This window comes from Zootoca vivipara, chromosome 5, assembly GCF_963506605.1.
Source record: "Zootoca vivipara chromosome 5, rZooViv1.1, whole genome shotgun sequence".
In the NCBI taxonomy this organism is placed as follows: Eukaryota; Metazoa; Chordata; class Lepidosauria; order Squamata; family Lacertidae; genus Zootoca; species Zootoca vivipara.
The window spans coordinates 86,620,343-86,643,199 of NC_083280.1; the positions used below are offsets into that span (position 1 = coordinate 86,620,343).

A 22,857-nucleotide genomic window follows, 5' to 3' on the forward strand; every position below is an offset into this window, starting at 1 on the left:
GCTCTGATTCCTTGCTTGCCAAGGGCAGATGAAGCCCCTTGCTAACTGGCTGTTTGCACAAATTGTATCAGTCCGTGCATGAGTAGCAGGAGATCTGAGCAGGAAGCCATTGCAGGCCTGCATCGCTAAGCCAGCAAACCTTTAAGAGATGTCTAGCCTGCTCCAGGACCTCTGCCTGGCAGAAGGGAGAGGTGCAAAGCTCTCCCACCCACCCACCAACATCCTTGGCAGAAATGGCTGGTTGCTCAACATCTCACTGGGTGACCATGGGGCAAATACCAAATCTCTCAGCCTACCCTGCTTCACAGGGCTGTTGTGTGGATAAAATGGGGAGGGGGAAGAGAACCATGCATTCCACCCCAAGCTCCGAACTGTGTGTGTTCAGGACATCCCTTACGGGGACGGGTCCTTGCAGAATTAAGTGGGGAAACTGAGGCATGGGTCCCGCAGAAAGCACATAGCAGCAGATCTGTTGGCAGTGGTGTCCAAACTTTTTTCAAAGAGGGCCAGATTTGATGAAGTGAAGGGCCGTGAGGGTGACCAAAGGGCCAAGCTTTTTTTTTTAGGATTGAAGTTGTTGAGGGATTTTTTTTTGGATTTTACCCAGGAAATAAACTGCCACAGGCGGGCTGGATTAGGCCCCCAAAATGGACTTTGGACATGCCTGGTATATGGAATACAAACTGCTTAACTGCTTCCAAGACCGATGTGCTACTGAGAAGAAGAAACTGTTTCCTTCTGTGGAGCACCATGAGACTGATGTCAACACAAAGATGAACAAGCAGAACAGAAGAGGTTGTCCTCTGACACTTGCACTGTGTGTACTGAGACACTGTTTCTTGCGAAGAGAAAAGAACAGAGAAAGCACACGGGTGCAAGGGAGAATAAAGGCTTAGACATGCTTGCTTTGTTCAAGCCCTTGCTGCAAGACGGGATCTGTAGGCAATCACACCTTCCCGCCCCCAGTATACAACCACACTGAAGCAATAGCAGTGAGAATGGTTCCCGAATGTGTGCTTCCTTCTTCCCTCCTGAATAACTCTGATTTTTTTCTTCGTTTCTATTAGGCTGTGAGCCTGTGCTCAGAACTGGCTTGTTTTACGATGCTGTATAGCTCTTAGAAAATGTTGGGGTGTGTGTGTCTTTATAAGTGTTCATTAATAGTAGTAATCTCATTTTGTTTTGGATGATGCACGAACATGTCACAATAAGAACCGCCTTACAAAAGCATTCCTTTCTGCATGAGATAGGAGGGATTGTTTCCCCCCCCCCAGAAGTGAAACTACGGTAGGTACTATTTTAGCAAATAGGTGTATCTAGGAGGGCGGCTAACATTGTCACCAGTTGCCCTCTGTAAAAGCCTCCACAGGCTGTATTCTTCCCAGAAGCACCCCCCCCCGACTTTAGGAGCCCAGCTGTTCGGGGTGGTAGTTAGTATCCCTTCTTGTCTCTTGATTCTCCTCTTCAAATGCTTCCCTTCCTCAGATCTTAGATTAGTGATATGAAGGAAATGAGGTCGGAGGGGGTTCCCCCCATAAGGTCTAGTTCAGGCACCCCCAAACTCAGCCCTCCAGATGGCTTGGGGCTACAACTCCCATCATCCCTAGCCAACAGGACCAGTGGTCAGGGATTATGGGAATTGTAGTCCCAAAACATCTGGAGGGCCGAGGTTGGGGATGCCTGGTCTAGTTCCACTCTAAGATGGTACCTGCCACTCATAGTTACTGTACATTCTTGTATTAAAAATAATTAACAAATGCCCTTTGAAAGAGTCACCTTTTAATTGCTCCAAAGCAAGTTAATTGGATAAATGTTGTAGCGCTACTTATTAGAGGGTTAGGGTTAGGGTCAGGGTCAGGGTCAGGGTCAGGGTCAGGGTCAGGTTAGCCACCGGAGGAGTCTGGAGAACTCCCGTTTCAGCAAAATATGTCTGACACTATATTTCCCCCTACTGTATTCTATGTTGAGTAAGTTGATAGGAAAGTGGCCAGGAAATCTCAGAAGAAGAAGAAATACATATTTGAAATGTGACATTTGAACCACATATTGCAAAGACCTCCCCTCACCCTCCAAGATCTTCTAAAAGGTGTTTGGGTGTAAATTTTCAGACATTGCAAAAATGCATTTCTTCATCTGTTTCCTGATTGCTTCACCCAGTTTTAAGGGCAGCCCAACTTTGTGACAGCAGGTGGAGTCTCTGAACAGAGCTGCCCTTGGGCTTTAGGGTGGCTGAGTCAGGACCAGCAGAGCTCTCTGTACCTCTGCCTTACCCCTGTTCTTTATCTATTTGCCACCCCTGGTTAGCTCAGTCCCCAAGCAGTCTGTTTATGAATGGCTAAGCACAGCGGGTGGCGCTGTGGATTAAACCACAGAGCCTAGGGCTTGCCGATCAGAAGGTCAGCGGTTCGAATCCCTGTGACGGGGTGATCTCCCATTGCTCAGTCCCTGCTCCTGCCAACCTACCAGTTCGAAAGCACGTCAAAGTGCAAGTAGATAAGTAGATGGCGGGAAGGTAAACGGCATTTCCATGTGCTGCTCTGGTTCACCAGAAGCGGCTTAGTAATGCTGGCCACATGACCTGGAAGCTGTATGCTGGCTCCCTTGGCCAGTAAAGCGAGATGAGTGCCACAACCCCAGAGTCGTCCGCGACTGAACCTAATGGTCAGGGGTCCCTTTACCTTTACGCAACTTGAAAGAGCACCCCTCTTTACAAACTTTGTGAGCTGGTGGCCCCTGTAACTTCTTCTTCAACCACCAACAGCACCACCCCCCCCGGTGGGAAATTCACAGAGGGCCACCAAGCGCAGCAATCTCATAGCCATATCTCAGAATAAACGTCCTGGCTTCAGAAAGCCTCTGTTTGAAAACGGTGCAGGCCAGGACAATGGTGCCACTTTTTCCTATTCAAATGGCCTTTCTTGGATGGAGGAGTAGGAAAGCCCCTAGTGGACTTGTCAGGCCTGGGCAACTGTCCCAGAAATAATGCTATACAGACAGATGCCACAGCCTCTCCTTGCCCTGTGCAAGAAGAGCTCTTAACTGGATTTACCTTGAGCAGTTCCCGGGGGAAGTCACTGCCTTCGTTGAGTCCTTCCAGGTTCCCAATGAAATCCAAGCAGGACATCCGCTTCCCAATGTTCTGTTGAGGAGGAAAGGGGGAAGGAGTAAAGAGTAACAGAGCCATGAGAAGCAGAAGCCATGAAGTCGGATTTATTAGGTTAAGAGCAGGCACCCCCAACCTTTGGGCCCTCCAGATGTTTTGGACTACAATTCCCATAATCCCTGACCACTGGTCCTGTTAGCTAGGGATCATGGGAGTTGTAGGCCAAAACATCTGGAGGGCCCAAAGGTTGGGGATGCCTGGGTTAAGAGTTTGATGCCAGAAGATATGGTGATAGGTGCTGGGTTGTATGACATTATAAAATAAAAATGCTTAGGCAATGTAATGGAGGATAGGTGTCGAATAATGGCTTTTAGCCACGGTTGCTTAACACAATCTCCATCCCTAAGGTGGCAGCTGCTCGATGCAGTGTGGGGAGCTGAGGCGCAGTGTTGGAAGACATTGCTGTACGGAATGATGGGAGTCTTATGCCCCATTGCCAGAGGTGAGGAAAGATTCAACTGTCATTCTGGTCACCTTCTTTATGTGAAATTCGGCTTGGGTGTTTAGGGATCTTGTCCTTCATCCAGTGACGCAGCGTGGGAAGGGCCAGGGGGCTGTAGCCCGAGGTGCACAATTTTGTGGGTGAGTAAACAAAGTGCCCCCTTGCAGGGCTGCCCGCCCCACCCAGCTTGCCGTCAAGGGTCTCTAGGTGGCCCTGAAGCCTGGCCTAGCTGCCACGCCCTTGACCTCGTTGCTGAATGGCCGCCTGGCCAGCATTGGGGGGGATCCTCCTGCCAAGTGCTGGATCGGCTGGGTGCCCCCGTTTAGGTGGGTGGTCAGGCAGAGCAGTGCGGCCCCGTGAACCCTCTGTGTAGGGCTGTCTTAAGCATATACAGCGCCGGGGTACAAAGATCTGCCCGGCGCCCCCTCCAGGTTGCCCAGTCCCAGGCATGCATGAGGGCAGAGCCAGCTGGCCGCCTCAGCGTCTCGCTGGCTCGGTCGCCCCCAAACTCACAGCACAGAGAAGAGCCCACCATGGCGCTCCGACCGACGGGCGGGCTCTTCCCCTGACTCAACTCTTGGGCCCCAGACTCTCAGCCTGGTGCCCCTTAGAGCACGGCGCCCGGGTCCCCTGCACCCCTAGTGCCTATGGGTAAGACGGCCCTGCCTCTGTGCCCTGCACCTGGCTGGCAGCATCAGTGGCAAGGACTGGGCTTGTGCAGCGGGTTTTGTTCCCCCTCTGCGCCCCGCCCCTGGTCCTGTCCAGCATACATGCCCCGGGCACTGGCAAAGGACGCAACGCCACTGCCTTCACCTCAGGCTGCAAAATGTACTGAGCTGGTCCTGGCTTGGAAGCATCTGAAGACCCTTCTAAGTCTTAGAACAACAATCCCTTATTCTGGGATGCTGCAAGTATATATGTATGTATATATACATCAGCCAATCTTTTCATCTTGCCTTTGTGTTGGTCATCTTTTGCCACCCATTCTTTTCAGTCTCTCACCTCTTTCTCCGCCCCACCCCCTACCATGCTTACCCCCTTCTCTTAAATTGCCCCTTCTATTTTGCCGCATATGGAACATTGTGCCATATTCTGGAAGGTGGCTCACTTTGAGCCAACCCTCCTCTGCACCCCCTTCCAGATTCAGAATCGGGATATATTTCAGCAAATGTCATTATTCTGCTTCTGAGCTAGGTCAGCTACTGGCATTTTTAGAAAATCCCCCATGTTCCTTTGATTTGCCATGGAGAAATTGCCACTGGGCAGCAGGGAGTTCTAAAGGAAGGTTGTAGGAAGCAGAACAGGCATATTTGGGCACACAGGGGAGCTTCCAGACAATTGCACAATCTGGCTGCGACAATACACCATAGCTCATTTAGCTTCGTAGAAAGCCTTCCCAGCTCAGCAAAGGACGTTTCCCCTGCATAGCTGCCTTGACGCATGTCAGTAAAAGGCTTTCAGCATACCAGCTAGAGAGTGGGAGGAAAGAAGCACTTACATGGCCGTGGAGGTCTGTGTTTAAGAGCATCAAAGCGCAGGTCAGAGTGTGGGCTCCATCTGTAGCACAAGCACCAGAGAGAGAGAGATCATCAGCCCCACATCCAGCCACCCTTCAATTTAGCGGCCCCTTTTGCAGCTCGGTAACTTTCTCTCTGCCATGTGTGTTTACATGCTGCGTGAACCATTCCAAAATTTACATGAAATAAAAGAGGCCCGAGAGACCAATACCACAAGGACTGCTTCTCTCCATATGAACCTACCCAGACCCTGAGATTGTCCCCTGTGGACCTTCTTCGTGTGCCTTCTCTACAAGAGGTCCAGAGGGCAGCAACGTGGGAATGGGCCTTTTCTGCAGTGACTCCCTGTTTGTGGAATGCTCTCCCCAGAGAAATTCGCCTGGTGCCTTCATTACACACTTTTAGGTGCCAGGCGAAGATGTTCCTCTTCAACCCGGTCTTTGGCTGATTGACACCTGATGCCCTTTTATATGTGTTGTGTGTGGGGGGGAAGTATTGGTTTGTTTTTGTTCTTATCTTGATTATGCATTTTGTGTTTTTTATTTTGTAATTTCATGTTGCGAACCAGCCTGAGGTCTACGGGTAGAGGGTGGTATACAAATTTAACAAATAATAATAATTTTTTTAAAATGTAAGTTAAGAAATTAGAGCTTTATCGCAGTGTTACAGGATTTGGCCATTGGTTTGTGGTTGATGTAGGTAAAACTGCATTATTTAATAGAAGGATTGGTTGAAGTGGTCAAACCTGTTTCTTTGTTGGGTTATTATTCTTTGGGTGGGTGGGGTTGTTGTTTTTGTTGCTTGTTGCTATGTTATGCATTTTTTTGTGTTTTTATAGTGTAAACCAGGCATGTCAAACCTGCAGCGCTCCAGATGTTTTGGCCTACAACTCCCATGATCCCTAGCTAGCAAGACCAGTGGTTGGGGAAGATGGGAATTGTAGTCCAAAACAACTGGAGGGCCGCAGGTTTGACATGCCTGGTGTAAACTGTCCTGTGATCCTCAGATGAAGGGCAGTATAGAAATTTAATAAATCATCATCATCACTGGTCAAAAGCTTCCCCAATGTGGACAACACCTGAGCTTAAAAAGACTCTTTTAACTACAGTAGCTCAAAGGGTTGGGATAGCTCAGTCGATAGAGCATGAGACTGTTAATCTCAGGGCCATGGGTTCGAGCCCCACGTTGAGCAAAATATTCCTGCACTACAGACTAGATTACCCATGTGGTTCCTTCCAACTCTAAGATTCTATGTCTTGTGTGCATGGCACATATAGGAAAGTGAAAGTGAGACAGGTTAAAGCCCCTGTACAAACAACAACAACATCGAGAACTAGATTCATAGCCACATGAGTGGATATTTGGAAGGAAAGTAACACGAGGTTTTTGCACACCGCAAGTGACTGAAGCAGTTATCTCCTATAGCTACATATTGCCCAAGGAGTTTAGAAGGGGGCATTTGATCTTAGAGTTTTCATTTCAGATGGGAGAAGTTGCTTTCCTAAACCCTTCCATAGGCACCTGCTGTCACTTTCAGAAAGGGGCATGTTTTAAAATATTTCTTGTGGCATGTTCATCTTCGTTTTAAAATTCAAAAGAGTGTTGTCTTCTTCTCGAGCACTTTCAGCTTCATGCACAAGTCAAACACTCAATATTAGTTCTTGGGTGAATCATTGTGTTTTCTGTGTATTCCTGGTGACAATGTGAGCTTCCATAGCAGCAGCTCATTATGCTGTGATTCAGGCAACCATTCCTTTTGTTAGGCATACTGCTTGATATTTCATCAATGAGAGCTAATGGATGGGAGATTGCCCCCCCCCCCAGTTGATAATCTCTCTGTGTTTTTGAATGAGGTACCCAGACAGGCTGTAGGAAGCCTAAAAACTCAGTGCAGGGGACATTTTATCCCCAGTTACACAATATGCTTTACCTGTACTCATTAAGGCTGTATCAATTACAATAAAAATGATCATTATTACGGTCACCTGCACAGGCGCTGTGGGGACAGCAGGCCAGGTTGGAGTTGCCGCAGCATCCTTCAACTGCCTTTCCCTCTATTCTTCACCTCTTCCTTTTCATCCTTCTATCCAGCCCGGCCAACTCCCTCCCTCCTTCTGAGAACCCTTCTGATCTTTGGCAATTCAGCTTCTTGGCCTTCGCTTCCCTTTTGTGAAACAGCAAGTAGTGCCTCAAACAACTCACTCCAACCCCGTGAAGCAGAGGTTTTCAAACTTTTCAGGTCTACGGCTCCCTTGACCAACTACATTCTTTCTGCAGCACCCCTGTGGGGCTCAGGAGCCCACTTATGCCACCCCTTGCCTGCAGAGCTGGCAGCCCCTCACCCTTTTTCGAACACCCTCCCTTGTAGAGTGTTCCCTCAGCCTCCTCTCTTCTTTCCTGTCCTTGGGAGTCTTCTGGGCAGCTGCAGCTGCCACCTCTGGTCTCTGAGCCGCCGCCGCCGCCACCACCCCCCGTCGCAAAGAGAGGTGCCTCCTCACACTGCCCCACAAAGGCCAGAGAAGCACCCCCTGGCCAGCCCCAGAGGCACCATTTACCTGGGGAGCTTGTAGCCAGGGCTGCTGCAACAAACAGCTGTGCAAGCCTTTGGGAGGCAGAGACACAAGAGGGCATCAGAGGAGGGAGGGAAGGGAAGAGGGAGGGAGGCCAGTGTTGCCTGCGGCACCCCGGACTATCATTCAAGGCACCCCCAGGGTGCCACGGCACACTGGTTGAAAACTACTGCCATGGTGCCTAGAGATGCCTGCCTATGGCACTGCATCGTCTGAATGGAAGCCACGGGTGTCTTCCGTCTCTGTGATGTCTCTGTGAACAGAAACAACTTTTTGGTTTCTCAGCAAGTCCAAGAACCTCAGCCACCCCTTTTCTCCTAGTTTCACGGTTATCTCACCCTCCGAAGAGATGGCCTTGGGGTTGCACTCATAATAACGCTGCGAAAAATGAGCCAGGACTCTCTCCCGCTCCTGAGTCTCACCCATGAGGGCCAGCTCCCTTAGAAAAGATCTGGAAAGGAAACAAAGCAATGGTGACTCCTCAAAGCAATGGCCATTGCCCTCTGACATCCTGATGTTTGAGCAGAGCATCGGAAACCTCTCTTCCTTCAGAGAAAGTTTAAAGCGGCATTCACAGTGCTGTTCCCACGGCCAACTGATTGTCTCTTCTTTCCCCATCTCTCCCCTCTTATCAGGTGCTGTCACATCCAGGGACAATGCAGCACCCTTGTATCATCTTCCTTTAATTTACATACCTCGTGAACCACACACCAAGGTGGTTCACGAAGAGGTTGACAAATTGGAAACCAGTTGCAAAGAATATAAGCACACGCAGTTACAATACCATACCCTCCAACATCCCTCAGGTGAAAATAGGGACCTTTCTCACACCCACACACACCCACACACACCCGTTCTTGTGTTTCCGCGCTCAGAGCATTTCCACCACCACGACACCAATGAGACACAGCACACACATCCTTCACTGTCCTGAAAAAAACCCTTAATCCTGATTTTATTTTATTCTTTGGCAGATCGACAAAAAGAAAAAGACACACCAATAAATAAATTTTAGAAAGGGGCAAGATTAGACACGGATGCACAAAGCATTTTTTAAAATATATAAATCAAGACTCCTTGTCCTCCACTCCCCCTTTCGTCTCGCACAGGGTGCCCTTGCCCTCTGCATGCCCCTCAAAACTGGTGTGTCACTCAAGACTGGGCCTTGGTGGCGGTAGCCTCTCCTGCTCCTTCACCCACGCTCCAGAAGTTGCCACGAGCTGCCCAAGAGAGGAGGCTGGTAGTGGCAGCCATGGAGAGGCAACAAGATGCGCCATTCAGCTGCCACTGCTGTCGCCGCCACTCAGGACAAACACTGTATCACGCTCTTCCCCAAACTTGGTGGTGGTGGTGGCACTGGCAGGGGGAAGAGGGACATTCCGGAATCAAATCAGAAGCTGGGACGGCTTTCGTAATTCTGGGACTTCCCCTGGAAAACAGGGGCAATTGGAGGGTATGGAACACATGATCAAACTACTCAGTTTGAGCATTAAAACAGACATCCGCAGTCAAAATGGACAGTAAGAGAAACCCACTAGCACAGGCAATGGAGCGTGGCTGGCCTGCGGGCTTGTGTGGGTCTAGACTAGGGTTGCCACTTTTGCTCTGGCAAAATACAGGACAGGACAGGGTGGGGCAGTTGGGGGTGATATTTTCCCCATCAGGTGCTGAAGCGACGTAAAAGCAATTCATTACAATCTATTGCAGCCTAACAGGACAGCGCTTCTGGAATCTGTCACACACGCATGCGTGCACACATATAGACATGAATTTCTAAATCTGTGCTTTGCTAGCCGGAGCTTAAATACATGTCTTTTCACGTGCCCTTTCAAACACATGCATTTGAAGAGGATTCCTATCTTGGCAGGGAGAGAGACAGAGAGGGGGGAAGACAAACTGTATCAATACAGGACGTAGCATTTTACATTTAAATATGGGACAACCCTGTATTCCGGAGATTTCACCCTTAAACACTCACCTAAGCGCTTGATCCAGACTCATTCCAGTGAATTCAAAGAACTTGAGGTACTCGCCTGCCACCATCTTACTAAAATCGTTACTGGAGAGAGGGAGGGGGAGATATATACATATATTTAAAACCTGTATATGTAACACAAGAGAGGAATAAACACGGAGGAGATGAGTTCTCGGGGAACACCAGGGACACTGCAGCAAGGGAAGAGGAAGGCAGAATTGTTGAGGCAGAATACACACCACTAGGCCCGCAAGAAGCATGCACAGGTCTTTGGCGAAGGACTTTGTCATGCGCCCCTTTATGCGCCATAATCTCTCGGGAGTGCTTTTATTCTCCCGTGACCATCTGCATTAGAAGCGGAGGCGCATATGGCGAGCGCGAACGTTCCTGTCAGGCCTAGAGGAGACAGGCCATCCCTAGGGCATAACTATGTGGGCCACAGAGAAAATGCCGCCTTCCTAAGAGTGCCTGGTGATGAAGACAAGCTAGCCAAAGCGTTGCTTGTCATTCTGGAGGGAAGGCTGCCTTTTGAGGGCTGTCCTCCTCCACAAGACTTTCCTGTGCTTCGGGTGTTAGCAGGCTGCTGCATTCCCTCGGGGGAATTAACAAAGCTCTGGGGGGAAGAATCTTTTCTCCTAATACCCACACGTACTTCTTCCCCAGGTGGCGGGCCACGTCTGCCTTTTTGAAGCCATCCAAGTTGTAGAGCCTCTTTGCCAGGCGTTTGGCGGCCTCCAGATCAGCCTTGTGCCCGTTGGAGAGGGTGTCTGTGCTGCCCAGGGCGAGTTGCTCTGTGCTGTCCATCTCGGAATCAGAGTCAGAGACCAGCTGGCTGAGAGGATGTTCACTAAAATGAAACAAACACAAAAAACACACAGAGAGAAGCTGTCACAGAAGCCTTTGTGCTCTTGCCCTTCCCCAAAGGTGCTTCTAAATCAATCTGTGCCTTCCAGATGTTTTAGAGCACAACATCTGTCATCCCCAGACAGTACAGTTTTGCATCTGGAGGGCACCAGGTTAACAAAGGCTACATAGAGAGGAGTTGGGGCATGTGCAAGGCTGGGCACATATATATCGTCCCAAACTGGTTCGAAGTCCATATCAGGATATTGGTTTCATAATTTTTGACCTGGCAATATATCACGAATCATGATGTGTGTGTGTGCGCTGTGCAAAAATCACAATGTGGGGAAAACTGTGAAGCCAGACAATGCTTCTCTCGATTCCTGAAGCCCTTGTTAACTTTGCCAGCTCATCTCTTCCCTGCCTCATGCAGGGGCAGCAAATCAAAAGAGCAGGGGCTGGCAAAAATGACGATGCGGGGAAAAACTGTGAAGCCAGCCAATGCCTCTACATCGCTCCATCCTTATTTCAGACACTGTGATATATCAGTATGTTGTGACGTTTAGCTGGTGATATATGTTGAAACCCAGATATCACCCAGCGTTAGGCATGTGTATGTGTGTGAACTATGCCGATTGGGACTGTGGAAAATACTGTTCTGGTTAATATTACTCTAGATAGTAAACCAGAGGCTAGCAGGACCAGCGTGGGTGATAGAAGTATTTGGTATCCTGAAGGATCTTTCCCCTGCCACTCCCAGGTTTGTGTTCCGGGGCTAAAGACACCACCAAAATGATATCCAGCAGCCAGAAAGCAGCAGGCAGCAATTTTCGAGCCCCCACCACCACTTAAACATGAAAAGAAGTGGTTCCAGTTGGAAATGTTCCACCTATTTGTATGAATTAACTGGTTCAAGGAGGCCGGAAATGGAAAATCTCCACTGCGTCTGTGGAAAGTGTTGTCATTTTTTCTTTACAACAATCCCGTGAGGTAGGTTTGGTGGTGAAGTTGCAATTGGCTCAAGGTGAATGGTGTCAATGTGAATATGATGCCTAGGTGTGCGGCGAGATCAAATGTGAGAGAAGCTTCCTGACGTAGAAGAGGATGTCCCTATTTTCATCGAAGAAATGTTGGGAGGGGATTGGAATGAATGGGCTCCGCTTGGATATGGGCCTGGCTCCAGCTACAGTTTGGGCTCCCTCCCTTCTGCCTTACCTGTCACAATGGTCACCAGCCCCAGCCCCCCATTCCCACCTGGCTCCACTATCTCTGGCAATTCTTTTGTAGGCAGGAAGATGATGAGAACTATGTAGCCTTTATGGATGTCAAGGCAGCATTTGACAAACTAAATGGGAAAGTTATTATGGGGAAAGTTATCCGGAAGCAATCTGACTACTCTTACCCTAGTTTTAAAATGCATATTCTGCCACTACTCTGGTTGTGTTCAAGATAAACATCCCCCTAAAGAACAATGTGAACCAAGGATACACAATAGCTCCTTTTCAGATTACCTTCTTTATTAATTGCATGATTTGTGATTGTCTATCCTGAAAACGCTAATCTAATTCTAATCTAAACTCCATCCAAAGCTCATTTTTGGAACCGAGGTTTTGGGGAATTAATGTTCTTTCTGTGCCAAAAAAGATAAAGAGAGTATTAAGTGCTATCTTAAGCACTTGTGGGTGTTTAATTATTGGATTAAAATTACAAAGATGACAACTGAGAGCCTCCCTAAAGTGTGTGTGTGTGTCGGGGGGGGGGGGGAACGCGCCTCATTCTGGTCCACCCACATGAACCCAGAAATTCATTCAGATGAGCCACTGGCATGAACTCCCTTTATGATCCACAGAGCCTGGACTTTAACTCGTTTATGTAGCAGGATGTATCTCTGTTAGGAACAGAAGAAATAGCATGGTGGTAGTCGGACACGACTGGACCTGATGGTCAGGGGCCCCTTTACAGAAGAAGGGACCCAGGTGGCTCTGTGGGTTAAACCACAGAGTCTAGGGCTTGCTGGTCAGAAGGTCGGCGGTTCGAATCCCTGCAACGGGGTGAGCTCTCGTTGCTCGGTCCCAACTCCTGCCCACCTAGCAGTTTGAAAGCACATCAAAGTGCAAGTAGATAAATAGGGACCGCTCCGTCGGGAAGGTAAACGGTGTTTCCGTGCGCTGCTCTGGTTTGCCAGAAGCAGCTTTGTCATGCTGGCCACATGACCATTCTGTCTGCGGACAAACGCCGGCTCCCTCGGCCTATAGAGCGAGATGAGCGCCGCAACCCCAGAGTTGGACACGACTGGACCTGATGGTCAGGGGACCCTTTACCTTTACAGAAGCAGTTTTAAGTTTTAACACAAACTGGAGAACTGCTTGGTAGATCTTTCACACTTCTTTATATGCTTTCAGCTATGCTTCGATATATAGACGCGCGCGCACGCACACACACACACACACACCAGATTTCGAAAGACTATGCAGACTGGCCAAGCCAGTTGAAATCAGAATGGCTTTTGACAAATGGTAGTAAAGACACCTCTTGCTGCTTAAAGGTAAAGGGACCCCTGACCATTAGGTCCAGTCGTGACCGACTCTGGGGTTGCGGCGCTCATCTCGCGTTATTGGCTGAGGGAGCCGGCGTACAGCTTCCAGGTGACGTGCTTTCAAACCTGCTAGGTTGGCAGGAGTTGGGACCGAGCAATGGGAGCTCACCCCGTCACGGGGATTTGAACCGCCGACCTTCCGATCGGCAAGCCCTAGGCTCAGTGGTTTAACCGGGCTGGCAAAACCCAAGAATGAAAATGTGTTGATTGCAAGATGGGCTTCTACGCTAATTCATTCTGTTTCAACCAGTATGATGTTCAGTTGACTCTTCTTCTTATGCTGGTTTAGCCGTTCCATTTGAATTTGCAGTTTGTTTCTACATAGCCTATGGTGAATACAGCATTTTCATTCTAAACGCTGTAAGAGAAATGGCCCAGCATCTCCCTATGCTTCCTTTCTCTGCAGCTTGCTCTGACTGGCAGCGCAGAGTTTATTATAGATCCGGAAGCGGTTGGCTCTGCGTGTCAAAATATATCCTCCCAGCCCTCAGGCCATTGTCTGGAGAAGAGAGATCTATAGCTATCCCTGGTTTCGACAAAAGCCAGCCACAGACGCTGCTTCTAAATCACAGGACAGGAAAGCACTGGCTTTGCCCCTTGTTGTGGAGAAAAGTAATTATTGGTAGCTAGCTTAGCACAAGGAGAATTACCACTTTATTAGATTTCAAGCATGAGATTAGTGGGATGGGGAGGTAGTAAACGTCGCTCTGATCGCTGGCAGAGGAGAGATTGCGACTTGATGGCAGGAGAAAAGTGAGGCTGTGGAGGGTCCTCAGAACCTCTGGAACCAACAAGACCACTCTCCTAGGCAGTAACAACCCAGATAGAACCACAGAATTGTAGCTGGGAGGGACCACAAGGATCACCTAGTCCAGTCGCCTGCAATGCAGGAATCCTTCTCCCAACATGGGGCTTGAACCCACAACCCTGAGATCTCATGCTGTACCGACTGAGCTAGGATATCAGAAGTGTGTGTAGTGGGGTGTTAGGGGAAGGGTAGTGGGGGGCACATGCTCTTTCTGGGGTAGTTTGTCCACCTTTGGTCCCTACCCTGCACTTAGCTCTCACCTGTGGCTCCTAGAAGCTGTCAACATGCCACAGCAGCTGCACCCTGGGAAATGGCTTTGGCTGGCTGGTTAAACCAGGTGAGGGTCTCAAACCCTTGGTGAGTTACGGACTTCCCCTGCATGTGAAGACAGACTCCAGTGGATTGAGTGGATGAGACAAATAGTGGGTCAAGAAGGCGGTTTCTGCATGTGCTAGAGAGGGAAGTGAGGGGGCAGGTGGGGCTCGCCCACCTGGGAAAGCAGCCCAACTTGGAGAAGGAAATCTCTGGTCCTAAACCTCTGCTGCCTTGCGGGATATCTTTGGGAGAAAAAAAAGCTACGCAGATCCAGAGTGGAGTCCCTAACTAAGATGGTTGGAGGGTGCCTTGGGAAGGAGGCACAAAGCTCTGGCAGGGTCCCACCTCTTTCCCAACATTGGGGAAGCTTTAACTATGCTTTGGGAAGGAGGTGGGAGAACCAGACCCCGTGTGTTGGACCATCATGATCAATACCCTCCCCCTTCCCTTATTGGACTCGCCAACAGGAATATTGGTGTAGAGAGATGCAAGCAAAGGGAAAGGCTGCTCCTGCTACTTCCACCTTGCACAACGCTCCAGGATCCCCCCTCTCCACCTCCATCCCCTCCATCTTTCTCCCACTCCTCTTCCAGTTGCTCTCATTCCGCTGCCATCTCCCAATGGTCCTGCTTAGGATTCTGCTGCCAGACCCTCCTTGTTGCTAGGCACCCCCTCCTTCCTTCTCCTCGTTGCCATGGCACCCACTGTTAAGGTAGGCAACAAGCAGGAGAGAGCAGTGAGCAGCCGCAGAGAGCCAATTCTGGTAACTATCCCATCTTTATTAATTAACTGGCGCTGTGCCTGCCAATAGGACGGATTGTGATGACTCTCTCCTGCAGATGTCCACGGGAGCCGCTGAGGGGGTCACAAGAAAAAGCACAGGGGCTGAATGAGAGGCAAAGTTGCGGCAGGAGCCAAAAGTTCCCCTCGCCCCACATCTTGGCGCATCCAGAGCAAGGGGCAGGAGTTGCTTCCCCACTGTGAACCTTCCCCAACACAGCTTAATTTCCTTTCCCCTTGTAAGTCATGTGGGAACCGCTGGGGTGTGTGTGTGTGTGGGAACAGAACGGGTTGTCTCAGGGTCACAGCGGAGGCGAAGACAAAACCTGCCTCCCACCTCAGCAGTGATTTACTTCCTGTTGCTGACGGCTGCTGTTCACTTGTGCGGCAGAAAATAAAGCAAGTTGCGGGCAGAACTTCAGAGAAGCGGTGGTGTGCGGGGGAGCCATAAATGAAAAGGCTAGCCACAGGGCAGATAGGGCTTCATCTGCACTATGCATTTCATAGACTCATAGAATTATAGAATTGAAAGGAAGCACAAGGGTCATCTAGTCTGACCCAACATTGGACTTGAACCCATGACCCTGAGATTAAGAGTCTCACACTCTACCAACTGAGCTATCACTATACATACAAAAAATGCTTTGAGCTTTTTTTCTACAACCAACCAGTATACAGTGGTACCTTGGTTCTCGAACGGCTTGGCCCGAACAAATCGGCTCCCGAACGCCGCAAACGCGGAAGTGCTCTGGTTTGTGAACGTTTCTTGGAAGCCGAATGTCCGACGTGGCTTCCGCTTGAGTGCAGGAAGCTTCTGCAGCCAATCAGAAACCGTGCCTTGGCTTTTGAACGGTTTTGGGAATTGAACAGACTCCTGGAACGGAATAAGTTCGAGAACCAAGGTAGCACTGTATCAACCTTTTTTGGGGGGGGGGGGGAAGCAGTATGATACCACTTTGAACAGGATTCCTCCAAAGAATCTTGGGATTCTTTGTTTGTTAACGGTGCTGAGAAGTTTTTTGTTTTTTGCAATTGTTTTTAATGATTTTCATATTATATATTTATATATTCTTACAATATTGGTAACCTAAAACTCTCAGGATTACCACTTCCCTCTACCCCTCTTCTGGTTTTCTTGTTCCCATGCTATAGTATTTACACGTTGATTTATATCAGCATACTGATATACTGATATACAGTATACTGTATACAGATATACTGACTCCAGCATAACTATACTGTACATAGTTCTTTCTATAATCTCATATAGAATGCTCCATCAATTATACATTGTAGGTTTATCTCAGACCTGCCAATGTTCTTATATGTAAACAGTGTTTCTCAAGGTAAGTTATACATTTCCTCCAGTCTTTTTGGAACGTCTGGTTGTCCTGCTCACAAATTCGACCCGTCAGCCTGGCTAATTCTGCATATTCTACCATCTTTGTTTGCCATTTCTCAATAGTTGGCAGATCTTGATGTTTCCATCCCTGAGCTATCAAAATTCTGGCCCCCGTTGTTGCATACAGAAATAGTTTTTCGTCTTCTTTTGGTATCTCATCCCCAACCATTCCTAAGAGAAATGCCTCTGGTCTTTTAGGGAAGGTATATCTAAACATTTTTGAAATTCATTGTATATACTGTCCCAAAATGCTTTTGTTGTTTTACACAGCCACCACAAGAAGTTTTTTTTTAGGAGGCCCCTATTCCCCTCAAAGAAGTACAAGTCCCAGAGTGGTTTAACAATCAACCCTTCTTCACAGGGAACTCTGGGAAATATAGCTCTATGAGGCGAAAAGCGGGTCTCCAAAGAACTCAACACCCTTAACAAATTATAGTTCCCAGTTCTGTTTCCGTTTGGTGTTATTTTGTTCGATTTTATTTTTATTTGTGTACAATATGTTGAATTTATATGATTTTCCATTTTATACGACTTCTTGATTTATATGATTTCTCAATTTATATGATTTATTAACCAATATTATTTATTATTTATCACTATTATGATTATTATTTACCATGATCATGATCATTAATATTTTTCCATTTGTCTTTTCCTTTTTGTGTTGATATGATTTGTAACGATTTGATTTGATTTGAAATAGAAAATAAAAAGTTTTGGCATTAAAAACAAAAACAAAAACAAATTATAGTTCCCAGGATTCTTGCAGAGAGAGGAGCCCAGGACTGTTGAAAGTGGTATGATACTGCTTTAAATGAACAGGTAGATCTCATCTTATGCGGGCGGGCGGGCGGGGGGGTGTTACATCATATCCTCCAACATTTTCCCAATGAAAATGTCCTAAGGAAAAGCAGGACATTCAGAAACCAGGATGGCTTCTGTAAAGCCGTAACTGTCCTTGGCTATCTCAGGTACAGCAAAATCGCATAAGCCCAGAAAAACATTTTTAAAAGCCCAGCAAATTCTTCCAACATCCTCCGCAACTCACTCTGGCCTCCTCTGATCTTTCTCCAACCGCTTCCAAAAAGACAACCTCCTCTGCTCTCTCCCCAAACTCCACCGACGACACCAACCAGACCAAACCACTTTCCCAATGGTACCCCGCTGCCCGCCAGGGAAGACGGGTGAGTGAAGATCTACATCAGGACCTGCTGGTCCTAAGGATCCTGCCGCCTGAGGTGGTTGCCCCACCATGCCTCATGGGTGGGCCGGGCTGGAACACCCATCAGTTTTACGTTATGTTGCCTGCCGTAGCAGAGGCCAGAAAGTGTAGGTTTTTTGAGTACAGATCAAGGAATCATAAGTCGGTCGTTCAAACCTTCTTCTTTAAAGCAGGATTATCATTCCACCAGCAACACTTTGCTTTCCTAACCACCCGGTGTCTGCAGAGCAAATACCCCAAGGAGGAAATAGCTCCAAGCAGGTGGCTGATCATCATTTTTGTGGGCATAAACCAGCTACGGATTAGTCCCAGAATCTGTACTCTTAAAAAAAGAGAGTACATTTGAGCACCTATAGAGTTTATTTCCATTACCACAGAATAACCACAACCATCCAAACAGGAGTAAAAGGGAGGGCCCTGGATCTCAGCTTCCAGAGAAACTCTACTCTTGCAACTTTTCATTATGAACTATAAATACCAAATCCAACATAGCACCACGAAAAAGCAATTTTGCACGTAGGGGGGCAGATATATGGGGTGGGGGAGAAAGAGAGAGACGCTGGGAAAAGAGGGTCAAAAATGCACATTTCTCATTGAGGCAGTAAACCTGTTTTTAGGCTGAACGACTTCAGACAAAGCTCACATGACTGAATGCCCTTACATACAATAAAATATTCCACACACTGCAACAAAATGTTGAAGTGTCTCTCTGTGCTTAAGAGGAGTGCTCCTTTCCAGGGTTCCAGCCATCCTGGGATAAGAGCCTTTAGCTCCTCTTCAGGCTTCTTAGAGAGGAGTGAGCTTGTGGAAGGGCAGAAAGGGAAAGGGATCTTTCCCCCCCTCTCCTCTTTTGGGGTCCCAGGCTGGTGGACACAATCCCATTCTGCCCACTCCATGCATTCAGTGAAAGTGCTTCTTCTCAGGTGAGAACTGGGCGTCTGAGTATTTTCACATGCCCACATAACACCCAAGCTTTATTTCAAGCCCGATTGTTTTAAAGGGACATTTAGTCTGACTGATTTCTAAAGAGAGAAAAAATGGGGGGGGGGGGAATATGACTCTTCAGCTTTAAAAGAATTATTGTTTTTTCATCTCTGCAGACATCTGCCACTCTTTGAAAAAGCATGGATGAATGAATCCCCCTTTGTGGAGACTGTGCAACCACAGGGAAGCAGACTATCTCCAAAGGAATATCCAAAGGAATTTCCTGCTTGCTTCCTCACACCTTGGAAAAGGGAGAAGCACGTCTGCACGTAAGAAAACAGACTAGAATCCATAAATACAGGGAAGATGATGCTGTAAGATCTCTTGGCCGGCAGAGGTAAGATTCCCATAACACTGTGAGCATAATCAATGCGCTGCTTGAAAAACAAGTGATATATCACCCTCAGGAGAGAATGGCAGGCTGAAGAAACGAGATCCAGTGCCAAGCTGCTAGCCTGCAAATGTTCTGGGCTATGGCTAGAGCTCCCTCCAGCTCCAGTCAGCATGAGCATAGAATCATAGAATTGCAGTCAGAAGGGACCCCTAGGGTCATCCAGTCCAACCCCCTGCAATGCAGGAATCTTGGCTGAAACATCCATGACAGATGGCCACCCAACCTCTGCTTCAAACCCTCCAAGGAAGGAGAGTCCACAACCTCCCGAGGGAGACTGTCACACTGTCAAACAGCTCTTACTGTCAGAAGGTTCTTCCTGATGTTTAGTTGGAATCTCCTTTCTTGTATCTCGAAGCCATTGGTTCAAGTCCTACCCTCCAGACCTCCTTTCCCCTTCCATGTGACAGCCTTGAGATATTTGAAGAGGGCTCTCCTCTCTCCTCTCAGTCTTGTCCTTTCCAGGTGAAACATCTGGCAGGATGGCGTCTGTTTAGGGTTGACACCTTCCTTTTACAAAATTTCTGGCACTTAGATATAAGGGTCTCTGAACATGTACAGAGGTCTTTACCTTTGTGAAGAGAATGTCTCTCCACGTGTCCTGAAAGAGCAAAGGCTCAGGCTCTGCGCAGTCACACAAAACGCACCTGAAAGAGGTTCTAGCCCAGTGTTTCCCAAACTTGGGTCTCCAGCTGTTTTTGGACTACAATTTCCATCATCCCTGACCACTAGTTCTGCTAGCTGGGGATGACGGGAGTTGTAGTCCAAAAACAGCTGGAGACCCAAGTTTGGGAAACACTGCTCTAGCCACATCTGTGATCTTGTTATTATGGGATGGAGCACTATGTGGTAGCTGGGAATATCGCTGGCATTCATATTCTATGGCTTGGAAATACCGCTATGTATATCCACGGCTCAGAATGCTCACCTCAAATAAATGATAAGCACTGCAGCCCCGAAAGTTCTTCTCTGGTTCAGATTTAAATTTAAGCCAGAGAAAGAAAACGTCCTCCCTTTGGCAATTCAGTTCTTTTCTCCAAACTGCACAGACCTCTCCCTTGAACAATATTCTGCCGTCTGCATGAGAGAAGGGACCCATCCTAGCACCACCTCTTCTCTCTTTGCCCCAAACCAAGGAAATTCAGTAAGTGTCAGATGCCACCTACTGGGGAAAATAAATAATTGCATGGGAAATGGGGGAAATGTATGGAGGACGGACAATCAACTTCTTGGCTGGCATCTCAAAGACAGTTGCAATTTATAGATTTTCATATTCCCAAGATGATACACTTCGGTCCTCATCTGTACATCAGGCTAATCTTGCCCTGAATGTTCACACGCACAAATTATGCGATATCACAGTTCTTTGCACAAGCAAATTCGAATCCGCATTATATTCCAATGTGGACAAGTCCTGCTGGGAAAGAACCTTTTGCAAGAAGAGGGTTGGAAACCAGCTCAATTAGTTAGCACCTAAGAGCGTCTCTGGAAAGAGATTTATATTCAAATCATACTGCTGTGCATTAGGGGGGCACAGAAAACTGTCACATTCATGAGTCTTATAAACCATATGTCTTGTGAGAACAGTATGCGGAATTGGCCTCCACAGTCACTCATGGACCCATTGTTAAAACCGTGTTTATGGAAGACAATCTTACTTGGCTACAAGTGATCGCCAAAGAGAAGAGATGTTCTGAAAGGAGAGCATTGGCACCAAATCACAGAGAGGCAGAAGCTCTGAGCCTTTTCAATGAACATTGCTGGGAAATCCTGGCACTGCCCCACCAGCCTTAGTCTAGGCTGAATCAACAGAAGTATAGTGTCCCGGTCCTGTAAAAGTCCTGCTCTATTCTTCCTTGGCCAGACCACAACTGGAGTCCTCTGTCCAGTTCTGGGCACCACAATTTAATTAGGATATTGACAAGCCGGAACATGCGCAGAGGAGGCAACCAAGATGACAAAGGGTCTGGAAAACAAGCCTTATGAGCAACGCTTGAGGGAGGTGGGTATGTTTATCCTGGAAAAGAGGAGACTAAGATCTAAAGGCCTGCCACATGGAAGATGGAAGCAAGGTGGTTTTCTCCTGCTCTGGAGGGTAGGAACCGAACCAATGGCTTCAACTTACAAGAAAGGAGATTCCAACTAAACATCAGGAAGAACTTTCTGACAGTAAGAGCTCTTTGACGGTGGAATGATCTCCCTCAGAAGGTGGCAGACCCTCCTTCCTTGGAGGATTTTAAGCAGATTTTGGATGGCCATCTGCAATGGATGCTTTAGTTGAGATTCCTGCATTGCAGGGGGTTGGACTAGATGACCGTAAGGGTCCCTTCAAATTCTATGATTCTAGAATTAGTTGGACCTGCCTGTGATTGGCTCTGGCTCTGGCTATCATTGCCTGCAGCTCTAACTACTGTTTGTCTCCCTGTCTTCTGCCCTACCAAGTCCCAATGGGCTTCAGCCATCACTCTGCCTGCTACCAACGCTGGCTTTGCAATTCTGCACAAGCCACACACCTTAGGACAGGCATAGGCAAACGCGGCCCTCCATGTGTTTTGAGACTACAATTCCCATCATCCCTGACCACCGGTCCTGTTAGCTAGGGGTGATGGGAGTTGTAGTCCCAAAACATCTGGAGAACCGAGTTTGCCTATATCTGCCTTAGGATCATTGCGAAACTGAGGCCCCTCTCACCTGTCCGCAGAGCGGGAATTTATAATTATAATTTATAATTGTAACCCCTGACACTCGCCCTTATCGTCATCAATCATCTAGGCACACAGTAAGAGATTTCGAGAAGTAAAACGCATAGCAACAACTTGGCAGGTGAACAGTGAGGACAGGATCCTTTCAAAAGCAGGTAATAAATAGCATCAAGGAAACATCAGCCCAGGTGAACAATTGAGCCAAGCTTGCATGGGGGAAACCCCCACTGTGAAACAGCGGAAGACCGTGTTTTCCACAGAGCTTTAAAAACCTGTCAAAACAGCAGCTTTCACAAGGCTATGGAAATGCATCACAGAGCTCTGGCAAAGAGCGATATGCCCCATTGTAAGACAGCATCCGTCAGGTGCCTAAAGATCATTTTCTAAAGGTCTGAGAGGGTCGTGGTGGCCACACACATCCCTTCATCGTTCTTGCCAGCTTGTGAGATGCTGGCAGAGTTGTTGCAGAGTCCACAGGTAAAAGAAAAGGTCAGCTGGGATCTTGAACCACCCAACGATGTTATCCCATCTATCCCCCCTGGATAGAATTAGCTTTATTCACTCACCTTATGATGGAGGCCAGGGGAATTCCTAGGCTGTCATCGGAGTGACAGGGACTCTGCAGGCTGCCTTCCCCACCTTGTCTCGGCTCCTCTTCTCGCTCAGTCCAGGGGGCATCCGTGGCGGAGCTTGTCCCGGAGTCTGGCTCCAGGTGGGCCAGGGGGGCGAAGTTCTGCTCAATGAGCTTGGCACTGTCTCGAATTTGCTCTTGTACTTCCGGGGTGAGTGTTGGGAGGTCAAAGGTGAAGTACGTTCCGCTGTGCGTGTTGGCCGGGGAGGACAGGATGTCGATGGAGTCGAGGCTGGTGTAAGAGGTCCCTTTGGCTCGGTGAGACTCCATAATGCTCTCAAAATGCCTGCTGAACGAATCCATGCCGTCCCTGGAGAGGCTGTGTCCAAGAAGAAAGGGCACTGGGGATTTGAGCAGCCCTTGGGCATCTCTGTCGATGATCCTGGAGATTGGGGGTGAGGTGGTGAGAAAGAGGGAGCCACAAGTTACCGAGAAACAGACACAGCAGTCCTCAACTCAGGGAAGTGTCTTCTACCCCACTGACCAGAACAAGTGCCTTCCCCAAAGGGGGTAGAT

The 22,857-nt window shown here is 48.2% G+C and overlaps 1 protein-coding gene and 1 non-coding gene across 2 annotated transcripts in view; one reads left to right on the forward strand and one right to left on the reverse strand.

Annotated features, from left to right (window-relative positions):
* The window catches only part of PSD (pleckstrin and Sec7 domain containing), a 79,812-nt gene that overhangs the window by 43,408 nt on the left and 13,547 nt on the right, over positions 1–22,857 (reverse strand). The window contains exons 4-9 of the mRNA XM_060275075.1: positions 22,277–22,723; positions 10,320–10,514; positions 9,671–9,751; positions 8,031–8,143; positions 5,104–5,162; positions 3,050–3,139 (exon numbers count right to left, since the gene is read on the reverse strand). Of these exons, the coding sequence (XP_060131058.1) occupies positions 3,050–3,139; positions 5,104–5,162; positions 8,031–8,143; positions 9,671–9,751; positions 10,320–10,514; positions 22,277–22,723 (985 nt within the window). The remainder of the gene's footprint in view (positions 1–3,049; positions 3,140–5,103; positions 5,163–8,030; positions 8,144–9,670; positions 9,752–10,319; positions 10,515–22,276; positions 22,724–22,857) is intronic.
* TRNAN-GUU (transfer RNA asparagine (anticodon GUU)) lies at positions 6,233–6,314 on the forward strand. The gene has a single exon. It is a non-coding gene; the product is annotated as a tRNA-Asn (tRNA).